At 37.9% G+C, this 13163-nt stretch overlaps 1 protein-coding gene and 1 non-coding gene across 4 annotated transcripts in view; both read left to right on the plus strand.

Annotated features, from left to right (window-relative positions):
• The window catches only part of NCBP1 (nuclear cap binding protein subunit 1), a 35050-nt gene extending 22851 nt beyond the window's left edge, over nucleotides 1-12199 (plus strand). For 2 of the 3 annotated variants that reach the window (XM_010995531.3, XM_031450064.2), the window contains 8 exons: nucleotides 1819-1941; nucleotides 2872-2974; nucleotides 3802-3895; nucleotides 4732-4835; nucleotides 6525-6639; nucleotides 9522-9650; nucleotides 10283-10396; nucleotides 11675-12199. In XM_010995531.3, the coding sequence (XP_010993833.1) occupies nucleotides 1819-1941; nucleotides 2872-2974; nucleotides 3802-3895; nucleotides 4732-4835; nucleotides 6525-6639; nucleotides 9522-9650; nucleotides 10283-10396; nucleotides 11675-11788 (896 nt within the window). In that variant the 3' untranslated portion in view covers nucleotides 11789-12199. Of the gene's footprint in view, nucleotides 1-1818; nucleotides 1942-2871; nucleotides 2975-3801; nucleotides 3896-4731; nucleotides 4836-6524; nucleotides 6640-9521; nucleotides 9651-10282; nucleotides 10397-11359 lie in introns of all 3 variants that reach the window. The other variant, XM_064490328.1, reaches the window with a different exon arrangement.
• On the plus strand, nucleotides 4024-4095 carry TRNAA-GGC (transfer RNA alanine (anticodon GGC)). The gene has a single exon. It is a non-coding gene; the product is annotated as a tRNA-Ala (tRNA).
• Nucleotides 12200-13163: the final 964 nt, after the last annotated feature.

Raw genomic sequence — 13163 nt, forward strand, 5'->3', positions numbered from 1 at the left:
CTACTTTTCGCTCACATCATTTTTTGCACTGTAAATCAGGGGGACTATAATTTGATATGCCACTTAATGAAGGTAAGGGTGTACATTGGTGATCACTAGTAGAGAGTTAAGTATGGAGTTTTTCCAAGTTAGTCTTTTCAGATGGCACTGAACAGGCTCCTCCGTGAGCTTCCCATTTCATGTCTTTGCATCTTGATACTCACCGCACTCCCTTGCTTTCTCATACTGCATTCCTGGTTCTCCACCTGCACCTCAGACTATACCTGCTTTCCTTGAAATAAACTCAGTTGATCCTAATGTTAAGTACATTTCCTATGTTATTATGTCACTTAATCCTTAAAACAACTCTGAAAAATAGGTATGGTTATTATAACAATTTTATAATGAAGAAATGGCTTCAAAGAGATGAAGCCAGAGTGAGATTGTTTGAGCAGTAGAGCCCAGACTCAAATCCAGGCTTACTAGCTGAGCAGTCCTGCTCTCAGCCACTGTGTTTTCCTGAAAGAGCAAAGCTTGGTGTGACACTTGTAAGTGCCAAGTTTTGATTTCTGCTTTGTACTGCCTCAGAGGACGGTAAGATACAGTCTTTGACATCAGAGAGTTCAGACTTTTGTTAAACATTGAGCTTTCTTTTTTCCCATAGAAATAACTCAGCCTAACATTTAAGGCCTTCCTAACAGTTGTTTCTACTTTGTTATATGTGTATGTCACTTCTTCCCAGATGGACCTCTACTCCAGCCAGGCCCACTTCCTTTTTATTTTTTCCGTGCTGCTTGTTCATGGTTTTGCCTTTGTTTGTGCCATTACCCGGTCCTGGGAAGCCCTTCTTGTCTCTAATCCATGTTCTCTCTTCAGGGTCTAGCCCAAGCTCCACTCGTATCAATGTTTTTTAAGCCTTTAGCAAGCCAGTTTTGTGTTGCTCTCCGGCTACTATTTATGTGAATATCTTGGTTCCCCATGTAGAATGTAGACTCCTTAACAGCAGGGGATTCTTTTTTTTTTTTTTTCTCCCACTTACTTTCTCTCTCACTTTCAAGGAAAAGCACACAGCACATGTGACCTGTTGTAATTGACTTTACTCACTCATATTCTATGTCAGGATTGCCTTTATGTTACCTCTTTGTCCACGTTACATTAAATGTAGATTTCCAGTTGCTCTGGTGATGCCCTACAGTATATACTGGCACAAGTTTCATACAAGGACTCGACAGATAGTAACCAATGGTAAATTCGTGGAGTCACAGCCCATGAGCATCTGGCTAGCGTAGATTCAAGGATGTGGATTCAGCAAAAGAGAAAAGCAAAAAATCTGTCTTAAGTTAGCAGCCTTTACTTGTTCAAACTCAAACTTAGTTTCCACTGTCTTAGGAAGAAGAAGGAGGAGGAAGGGTACATTGACAAAAATGAAAGAAATACAGTTGATTCTCGGCTTTTCAGCTTACAGAGGCCTAGGGATTTGAGGACTGTCAAAGAACAATTGCAACTATATCCACATTTCCCCTCACCCCTCATTCCTGAGGAAGATCAGTACCCTTTATACTCTGAACTACAATTAGCTAATTGTTCTTAAGGAAGTATTGAGGTGAGAGTTCTCTCTTATGCTGTATTTTAAGTGAAAAACCATTGGCCTATTAAATGAAACTTTCACATATGGTTATCTTTATATAGATTAAATACTGATCTTGGGATAAAGAATATCCTATTTTTTTAAAAAAAGAATTTTTTTTTTAAGTTTCACAATTACTAAACTATTTGTGAGAATCGTCTTAAAACCTGATCTAATTCTCCTCTCTGCCCTCCTCCCCCTTCTGTGTTTAGACTCTCTTCCTGGACATTCAGTTGCCCTCTGTTTAGCTGTTGCCTTTAAAAGTAAAGCAACGAATGATGAAATCTTCAGCATTCTGAAAGATGTACCAAATCCTAACCAGGATGATGATGATGGTAACAGAATTAAATATTTCTTGAATGGAACTATGTATGGGTCAGGTTAAAGTATAAACGTAATTCTGGAACATGAGTTCCTCTTAAATCTCATAGAATTCTCATAAAGCAATGTATTTGTTTGGCCTGTCCAGCCTGTCAGTTTTCCTTAGAACCCAGGTATTTTCTCCCTTAAACATTCCTTGCTTCCTCACTTTAGAGAGGTTCTTGCACAGGAAGGCTTGATGTATTATAAAGTTGGATGCTCTGTCCAAATTAAGCTGTTATAATAATAATGTTTAACATTTACTGAGTATTTACCGTGTGATTCCAACCAAAATCTGTAGATTTTTTTCTGGGCAAGAATGGGAAAATTGTAAAATAATTTCTAAGTTTATCGTCAATAAATAGATAAGACCAAAAGTGATGAGAAGGACTTGCTTTATCACATATTAAAATATTTTTTAAAACTACGGTAACTAAAACAAAGACTAATCAGTAAAACAGAGGAAGAGTCTGCGGAGACAACTGGGTAACCATTTGCGGGGAAATTTTTTTAGATTTGTACATAAGCATAGAAAATGGCTTAATCAAAAATAAAACATTATTGGTATTTGCATTGTTTATTGCTGGGATTTTGTTACTATCTTACCACCACGTGGAGAGATATGAAGAAGGAAATCTATGTGGTATTTGTAAAAGAAATGGATCATATGGAAGAATTAGGGAAACAATCCCCAAAAACTAAGAATTAAGATTATACTTAGTTTTATATTTTGAATATTTGATATCAGTAATGGCCTTTTGTTTTTTATTAGTACTCAAAGACATTGCTATCTGACTTAGTATTTGGATGTGAGTGTGCCATCTGTTTAGTTATTCAGGTGAAGGACCAAAGAATTACATTACTTAACATTTTTCTGACTCTCTTAACTGTGGATTATTTTTCAGATGAAGGGTTCAGTTTTAACCCACTGAAAATAGAGGTGTTTGTACAGACTCTGCTACACTTAGCAGCCAAGTCGTTCAGCCACTCCTTCAGTGCTCTTGCAAAGTAAGTGCAATCAGAACATGCACCTTTTCTTGAGGGTTTGGAACTTTGCTTGGTAAATACCAGTGGTATAGTAATTTTTACTTAAAATTGTTGAATATGAAGATATGAATAGTATTGTCATATAATTTGACATAATGGGTTTTGATTTGTGGTAGCTAAAACCGCCATCCTGCAGCTCCTGTCGGTCTGTATGTACAGTTTGCAAATATGTGTGGAATGTACATTTTTTTGTATAGACCTTTAGAGAAATGAGTGGAAAACCTGGGTCCATAGGACAGTCATATATACAGTAAGAAGTCAAGAACCCTGTCTAAGTGTCTTCCTAAAAGAAGGTAAGCAGAAGCGAGAGCTGGCTACATTTTGGGGAGCCACCCAGAGGTTGGCATCTAAAGACAGAACTTTCTAACTCGTCAGTCTAAAAGAAGAAAGAACGTATAGGTATTCCTCCTGCCACGCAAAGAAACTGGACTCCTCACCCCATCTCAGCTTCCACGTTACTGTATGACTTGCAAGATTCCCAGAGAAGGTGCAGTCAGAATACTGCATTCGTGTTTGAAGATAGTTCCTTAGCCATCACTTATTTTTAGATACACAATAAACTATAATCCTAGGCTAGTGATAGTATATTGTAATTCTAAGATTTTGTGACAAATTGCATACAAACTACAAATTCCTAATCATACCTTTTATATCCTTAATGGTTAATGTTTGGTTATTTTGCATTTATATATTGCACTGTAAATTGAATAACATTGTATGGGCATTAAAAACATTAAATTGCTTATTGAATAAGGTTATATGTGGTATTTTTCCCCCACTATCAAAAGGTTTCATGAAGTCTTCAAAACCCTAGCTGAAAGTGATGAAGGAAAATTACATGTTCTAAGAGTCATGTTTGAGGTCTGGCGGAACCATCCACAGGTAAAAACTGACTACACATGTTGAGGTACTGATTGTACAGGTATAATAATAAGGCAATTAATATCATTGTTTTAGTTTGTAAAACATGAAATTTGACCATACAATAGTTTCAAAATCTATAGGGAGTTGGAGGTATAGCTCAGTGGTAGAGCGTGTGCTTGGCATACACAAGATCCTGGGTTCAATCCCCAGTGCCTCTATTAAGGAGGGGGCTTAAAAAATTTGCATAATAAAATCTGTGATTTTAGTGTTGTGGAAGTACTAATGTTTGAGTCACTCTAAAAAGCAAGTGTTATAATTGGTTTTGGGATTATAATACCTCAACACATTTTAAACAGTAAGAATGTTTATTTCTTGGAAGATTGTCCAATTGGATAGGAAATAATTATCTAGTCTATCCAGTTTCTACAGATAAGCTCCAGATTTCTCAAACTTCAATATATTTTTTCATACCATGTATTATTATAAAGAGGAATTCAAATTTCAGAGTATATTTAAGACTTTCATAATGAAACGTATTTTTTAATTTTAAGATTCAATGGAAATTATATATTTTTGTGTATATCATCTAAAATTAAAAAACAATTTAAGTGTTCCCATTCACTGTGTCTTTTTGCTCAGTCCATCTTTATTGGTGTTAATTGTATTCTTAGAGTAAGTACCGGAGCCAAGCAGAAGCCAAAATAAATCTTAGGATCTAATGGTCAAATTGATCAGTTCAATAACCACTCATAATGAATTTCACAGCCCTCCTATTTTACTTTTGTCGCAGTGGGATTATTGTGGTTTACATGTAAGTGTGATTTGCCTTAGTAACTCTTCTTTCCTCACTGTAGATGATCGCTGTGCTAGTAGATAAGATGATTCGTACACAGATTGTTGACTGCGCTGCAGTAGCAAACTGGATCTTCTCTTCAGAACTATCTCGTGACTTTACTAGGTAATATGGATTATTTTACAGATTTTGTATTTTCTAAGAATTGGTTTATATGTGGTCTTTCAGACACGAGCTCCAAATTCTGGTGCAAACCAGGTTGATGTTAATCTTGTAATGATCCAATCTGATAGGATTGCACTTGGCAAAGATTCCTGCGCAGTAGACATTCAGCCAGTTAGGTTGCAGTGTCTCTTAGGGACACACGAGTAACTTGAATTAGGACTCAACCAGTCAAGTAGAAATGCTTATAAAAGATCCAAACTATTGAGGGAGAAGATCAGGCTGTATGTCAGTGGGACACGGGCAAGAGTTCCAGCTCCGTTGAGCACCTGAAATGCACACCAGGAACGGGAAGAAATCATATAACATCACCGTAGATTAAGTGACCATCAAGGAAGCATTGAGGAAAGCCTAGTGGGCACCTGGATGCCTGTGAGGGAGAGAGGTCTCACCTCAGTCATAAAAATCCTAGATTTAATACACAGAAGATTCATTGTAGATTCATTTCCCCCTAAAGGAAAGAGATTTTTTGTTAAGCTTGATCGTACACATGAAGTTGAGTCCATAGGCTTTGTAACTGATCGGGACTGGGACAGCAAGAGTTGCCACAAAACAGGAAACAAAAGACAAGACAAATACCCATCAAAACCTTTGTCGTCTTCATTATATCTATTATTGGCAGGGGACACTAGTCTGAAATAAACTGAATCGTTATAGCAAAAAGGTATGATCTAAGATAATCATAACAGCGAAGGTGGCATTCACAAATGAAGGCAGCAGAGACATTCTCAGATTTATAAAATCTCAAAAAAACTGATCACCCAAGTATGTATTAGCCATTATCCTGAGTGGTTTACATTTGCAGCTCTTAACTCTGCAAAGCCTTCCCTGACCACCCTCTCCAGAATTAAAGTACTCTGCTTTTTTATCCTGTCTGCTAACATCGTAGACTTTGAGTTTTATGAACAGGTTGTTTTATTATCTTCCACTTAAACTTTCATGATCCAGATCAAAATCTGTAGAAGGAAGCAGTCTTCTGTGCTGTATATCCTAGGGGATTATGAGATCTAATTTATGGACAGAAAAGTAGTAAAGAAGCTACTTTAAAAAAAAATTATGCCACAGACATTTTAAAGCACCTACAATTTGCTGAGAAAGTAGATGACATAAATAGCTCATTCTTTAAAGCCCAACAGTTGACAGTTATCAACTGATGAGGTTCTTAAATGTTCTAAGAGAACTGGCTGAGTTTGTGCTAAATAGTATAAAGCATGTGAAATGAGCCTTAGGTTAGGTTTCCATTTCAAGAAATTTCCAATACTTAGTGTTTAAATTTAGAAGGGAAAAATATATTTTTGTTCCTAATGTTAGTATTTTTTCTGGTTTCCATTTTGTTGAGTATGTACACATACCTTCTATGTGTGTCTAGTAGGAGATGGAAATAAGAAAAATGACAAGAACCCAGTACTACCTTCGGGAAGGTCACCTGATTCTAATGAGTGGCACTAGAAGCTTGCACAGTTGACAGTACAAGTAAAATCACTCGTGCTGCTGGAGAAATGTGACTTATTCTGCCTAAAGAGTAGAAGACTCTGTCAGACCTTAAGAATGAGTAGGTTATGAAAGTTGAGAGATCTCGTTTTCTACAAGTGTAGTGTGACAAATAGTAACCAAATGTCTTATTACCTTAAGATTGTTTGTTTGGGAAATCTTGCACTCCACAATTCGTAAGATGAACAAACATGTTCTGAAGATCCAGAAAGAGCTGGAAGAAGCTAAAGAAAAACTTGCAAGACAACACAAACGGGTAAGTCTTGTGTCCACTGTGAATGGTCAAAGACAGTATACCAGAAACTCTTGAGAATATTCATTACCTTGATGGGAACTTATTTTTTCTGAGACCGCATCACTGCAGAGCTGTCTGTAGAAGAGGGGGAAGAGGAAGGTCCTGGGGGTCTGCTGTTACCCTGCGTGGTGAACCTGCCTAGGAAGCCGCAAACCTTCCTTTTCCATACTTCACTGTCTCTGGGTCAGTCTCATGTTTGCCTTCCCAAAAGGGAAGAGAAGGAAGGAGGACACTCGTATTTCTGAGTTTCTGATGCAGGAGGGGAAGAGGGAGAAGACCTTCGGTGTTCACCGAGTCCCCAGTACTGTGAGGCGTGTGGGGTAGTCATTCCCAGGCCTGCAGAGTACTTCTCATGTTAATAGGTTTAGTATTGTAGCCATTTGGGTGGAAGCAGTGAGCTTGCTGTGTGCTGTGATTTAGCAAAACTGTGCAGGTATTTGTCAGGACAGTATTGTCCAGTGTTATACGCGCTTACTAGAGGATGAAAGCAAGTTTAATGACTTACATGAACCTGTAGCAGGTTCGAAGGCTGCTCTCCACATAGACATACGTGTGTACAGATCTAAAATACTGCAGGGTAGACAGTGTCATCCTCATTTTATACATCTACAAACTGCAGGGGCTTTCCCTCAGGCTGCACTGTTCTCTAGGTATGTGGTGTCCATCCAGTATGGTAACAACTAGCAATGTGTAACTTGAAGCTAATTAAATTTAAATGCAGTTTAAAATTCAGTTCCTTAGTCACACCAACCACATTTCAAGTGCTCAGTAGTTCTGTGTAGCTAGTGGTGGTTGTGAGGGCGGCGCAGATTTACGTAACGTTTCCCTCATCACAGGAGGTGTATCAGCAGTGGTACTCTAGAGCCTTGCCTTAGTGTAGTGTTAGGAAAAGACAAACGTGTACCCCATTGCCTAGACTCTGTAACAGATGCTGTGCTAAAGATAAAAGCAGAAATGAAAAACAGAAACATTTTGCTTGCAGCATGGAAGAGGCTGGCGTAGCTGGGGCCCTACCAGTAGTGTTCTCTAGAAGGAACTAATAAGCTTTCTAGGTTTGATGATGCCTACCTTCTTGCTAAAAGGACCTCAGTACATAACACACCTGGAGTCAGGGTCTGGCTCTGCCACTTGCTGGCTGTGTGACACCAGTTATCTAACCTCTCAGCTTGTTTCTTTATCTGTAAAATCATGCCTGTCTCTTGTGCCTTACCAAAAAACCCCACACCTAAGCACATGCTGTGAAGTTCTTCAGGGTAAGCTGGTAGGGAATTGTTTAAGCTTAACAGAGGTGTCCTGAGTCCATCGTTGCCAGCAGAGGGTCTGGAACAGTCTGCTTTGATTTATTATGTCAGTCACAGCCATTTCTGAATTATTTCAGGGATGTGCAGCCTCTTCAGCTGCACGAGGGCCTGCCCAGCTTTGCTGTATGGCCCATTTGGGGATGAAAGATCAGCAGGGTGCCCCTGTTGGTGCTGCTCACATAGTGATGTATTAGTGACTGAAAACCAATGCTGTTGGTTTTTCCAGTGGTCAACTAAGAAAAACAGTTGTAAGAATATATTATCTATCCTCATTATTTGCAGGTTCTTTTTTTGTTTTTTAAATTACCTTCTGTCTAAAATTTATTAGTTAACCCAATACAAAATGAAGTGCTTTCCCAGTCATTTGTTGAGCAGCAAAAAAAAATTTGAGCTGCCCAGTGGGCTTGTTCCCAGCCGAGGTCAAACAAGAACAAGACAACACTGCCTTCTCTGTTTCACTTCTCATACTGTTAAGAGTGTCCTTTTTGTGGTATATTAGTGCTACATTTTTCATGTTTGTGCTGGGCTTTTTGTTGATTTCACTGTTTAAAATGACCCTTAAGCCTAGGGCTGCGGGCTGTCTAGTGTTTCTAAGCACAGGAAGGCTATGATGTGCTTGATGTGAAAAGTACATACTAGGTAAGCTTCCTTCAGGCATGAGTTACTGTGCTGTTGGCCGTGAGTTCAGTGTTCATGAATCAGCAGTGTCACACATACATCCAGAAGAGGGAAGAGGAGATTCACCAGTCTGTACATGAGGCTGCTTCCCAAGTACTAAAGTAACATCTAGTCTGTGATGAAGTGACAGAAAAGATGGAGAAGCTGCTACTACATTTGTGGATTCATGAGATGACGACCAATTTTTTAAAAAAGCATAGTGGACAACATTCTTGTGGGGCTGAAAGCCAAGGAAATTTATGGCTACGTTACTCAAGGTCAGAAAAATGTTAAATCCCCCTCAGCTAGTGTTTTGGTATAAAGAAATTACTGTATATAATTATTTATTAGACATATGTATCTTTAAAACAGAAACACACAGCAGACAAGGTTTGTGTATCAGTTGGTGAACATGTTGTGATAAGAGGCTCCCAAGAACCTAACCCTGTATTTTCTCTAGGAGCAGGGGCTCAGCATTCACTAACTCAGGGTTCATGGCAATTTCATAAAACATAACTATGGTGAGTAACAATCAACTGTATGTTTTCCATGGAGCTCAAAGCTGTTTTCATTTTGAATGGAGGGAAAACATGACACGTTTCCTCCTTGAATGGGCTATCTTGTAAAAGGCATAACTGACTTCTGCAAACACTCCTACCGCCGTCACCCAAGATAAGTACCACTAAATTTCCCTGACCTAGATAAGCACCCACAGGACTTTGGGTGTACGCCTGTGTGTCTGGGACAGGAGTACTTTTACTGTAGCATACAAGTCTTCAAATAGCATTTGACCAGAGACAGTAAAACTCTTCTGTTTACTTGATGGGATTTAATACACTGGAATTCTAAATGGTGGTTTCCTTTTGTTCCTTTGCATTTCTGTAGCGAAGTGATGATGACGACAGAAGCAGTGACAGGAAAGATGGGGCTCTTGAGGAACAAATAGAAAGACTGCAGGAAAAAGTGGAATCTGCTCAGAGTGAACAAAAGAATCTCTTCCTTGTCATATTTCAGGTATCTTGGCTTGGGACATTGATAAGTACAAAGAAAATTACATTTCTTTAGTTTTTAAAAAAAATAGTTTTTAATCATAAAAGTAATACATGCTCTTTTATAAGACCATAAAAGTTTACAAGGGAAATAGAGTTCACTATTTGGAGATAACCATGTTTACCTCTAAATTCTGTTGTTTACTTAGCGTTCTTGCATGAGCATTTCTCCATGCTTTAAAAAAACAAACAAAAAAAACCTTGGGGATTCTTTGTTAAATACCTCTTTCATATTTATTTCCAATTGTTGATCTAGTTAGATGACTGTTTTCCTTCCTGATGAATATTTTTGTGTACACATTCCTGTTAACATTTCTGATTATGTCTTTAGAATAGGTGCTAAGAAAGATTACTAGCATATGTAATCTGGACATTAAAGGTCTTCATGTATTGCCAGAAAGGATGTACTAATTCATGTTGTCACTGGTCTGCCTTTCTACACAGACAGTATTAATTTTGTGACGGCTAGGGATACATGCCACAAAGATAGTGGAACAAGCAGTACCTTTGAGGTCTCTTGGTCAAAATGTGATTGTTTCTGAAGTATAAAATTCTCCCTCTAACAAACACCTCTGGAAATTTGTACCCCATTTCCAGCGTTTTATCATGATCTTGACCGAGCACTTAGTACGATGTGAAACTGATGGGACCAGTGTATTAACGCCGTGGTATAAGAACTGTATAGAGAGGCTCCAGCAGATCTTCTTACAGGTTTGTGTAAAACTTTGATTAGATAATATTAATATCACTATTCTTAGCCACAAGGGTTTTCCATTTTCATCAAATCTGTCAGGAGGTTATGTCGTACCTGTAATCCCTTTAGTTCATATCCATTTGCTCCTAGTGCTGCTCATCAGAATATTTAGGCTTAAATTGGCTCTATCTCACTCAGACTCCAAATTGCCATCTTTGCTGGAAATCCTAGCTGTGATACAAAATGTAGGGGGGAAAATGCTAAGGGAACAGTAATTGGATTTATAGAATTCCTTAAAATCTAATGTTCAAATGATGTCCTTGCTTCTAGGGGTACTATTTAAGTCCCCTGAGGTCCTCATAGAAAGCAAAATGCAACACCTGCTCTCTGCTAGGGGACTAATCCTTGGTATCTTTGGGCACTAAACATCCCAACTCCTTATTTGTTTGATCTCGAGAAGAGTGATTAAAGCAGAAGACAAAGGGGAAAAAAAGTTTAGGCCTCCAAACAGAACTTCACTCTAGATCTTTAGATACTGTCAAATTAAAAAGAACTTTTAACAGCCTCTAGTCCTATAGGAATCTCTGAGTATATTAAAGATTATATATGTGTGCACAGAAGAGAGTATTTCATTTTCTGACACTTTTTTCCACTTAGGCTCAACAAGTCACTGATTTTCAGTAAGATAAATGAGGCATGGGTTGTTGTAGAATAACAGACCATTGGTTAATTGTCAAAATCTCTCTTTTGAAAAGAAAAAATGTTTAATAATGTTCCAATCCAAAAAAAGCAAAGAAAAGGAAATGCTTCCAAAATTTTTCTTACGTTTCAGAGACCATGATGTTTAAGTATGGTTAATTAACAAATAACATTGTGCCATTCCTATTTTGTAATGTACACCACCTTCCCTGTCTTTTTTAATCTTCCTAGTCCCTGTCCGGGTAACTTTTAAACGTCATACTGTATTTTGTCCTAATTAGGAGAGACACGGCTGGACCTAGTCTGTAACAGTAGTAGCAGCACGTGCTGTTGACATTACCTTGACGCATGAATTGCATTACGCAGAAGCAGGCCAGGCTGGATTTAAGTTATTGAATATCCTTTTTTCTTATTTCCCCCTACATTTTATTAATGTTGGGGGTTTTTAGGGGCCGTAATTCCAGTCGGCACACTCTTTTTTCCTGCTCGGTCCTGTCATTCCACAGTGCGGGGAGCTGCTGAGGGGAATGTTCTGCGAGATGGCTTAGTGCTCTTTTTCTTGGCCTAAACATTTACCCTTTTTCCTGTGTCCACAGCATCACCAAATAATCCAGCAATACATGGTCACCCTGGAGAACCTGCTCTTCACTGCTGAATTAGACCCACATATCCTGGCTGTGTTCCAGCAGTTCTGTGCCCTGCAGGCCTAACAGTCATTTTTCCCCCTTAATGTCAAGATTTTTTTTTTAAATCTCAAAATAACTTGTCTTAGTTCTGATGGTTTGAATGCTTGCTTTCTTGTAGCATCCTTTCACTTACTAAAGGAAACAGGAGTTGAAGGACAGTGAAAATGGTATTACCTTACCTTTAACTGCCCCTAAAATAACAGTAATGTGATGATGACCATAGGTGTATTATATATGTGACAGATACAGCTTTTCTCTGATATATTTTTTCCTTAAGGCACAAAAGATAACTGATTTGAGGTATGTGGAACACCAGGTGTCAAGCTTACAAAGTAGTACATAGAACTGATGGGTTTATTATCAAGTAGCATAGCTTCTCACAGCTCATGGATAACCTAACATGGCTGAAATAAAACTAAAAATATGTTTTTTAAACTTTGGTATCTCAATGATTTATCATCTCAGTCAACTTTAAAATTGGTGGTTTCTTACTGAAAGTATACTTACTTCCATCTGAAATTTTCTCTTCAAGATATTTTTCATAAGTATAGTATTTTAAGACACTACTGTTATTAAAAAGTGTTACTACCTGGAGTAGCAGTTCCAAATTTGGATATACATCACCAGGGAATCTCTCAAGTAATTTTTTAAATTAAACCACAGTCTCTGGGAGTGGAACACAGACATCACTGGTAGCTAAGGCTCCCAGGTAATTGCAGTGTGTACCGTCCAAGGTCATATAGTGAGTTACATACTAAAGTGATGTTAGAAGTAGCTAGATTGACTAAAACTATACTTACTTGGCATTCAGTTTAGGGGTGGATTTTATTTCTATGCAATCTGGTCCGCGTAACTACTAATTTCTGAGCCTGTTTCCTATCTGGTGTTGAGACTTAACTAAGACAATAAAAGTACACTGTAAAATAATACACAAGGGATTATCTGACATTCCGAATTTCTAGCATTTTTAGAATTTTTCATTAAACCTTTGAAAAAATTTACCAATAATTCCACAACTAGTAGTATTTCTGTGCATTTGTACAATATAGGTATCTTTTTTTTAATTTAGTGTATCGTAAGTATATAATGATACATTAAGCATTTTCCATATTGATACATGGGTCTCTTTGGTTTACATTCAGTGGCTACAGACTATAATCTTCACAACAGATGGGAATTCCTAGGATTTTTAAACACCATGCCATGTAAGAACAAGAAGTACTCACAAGTTTAAGGCAGCATGGCAAATTACTGGCAGAAAGGGGACTAAAATACAGGTTCTTAGCTGAATGTTCTTCTGTTTATACTGTTCCTCCTTCCCACAAACTATGTCATTAATTAGAAATGGCTCCTGTCCTCAAGAAGCTAAAGGATAAGCATTGTAAGGCTTTGGTAACTT

This window comes from Camelus dromedarius, chromosome 10 (genome assembly GCF_036321535.1).
Source record: "Camelus dromedarius isolate mCamDro1 chromosome 10, mCamDro1.pat, whole genome shotgun sequence".
Lineage (NCBI taxonomy): Eukaryota > Metazoa > Chordata > Mammalia > Artiodactyla > Camelidae > Camelus > Camelus dromedarius.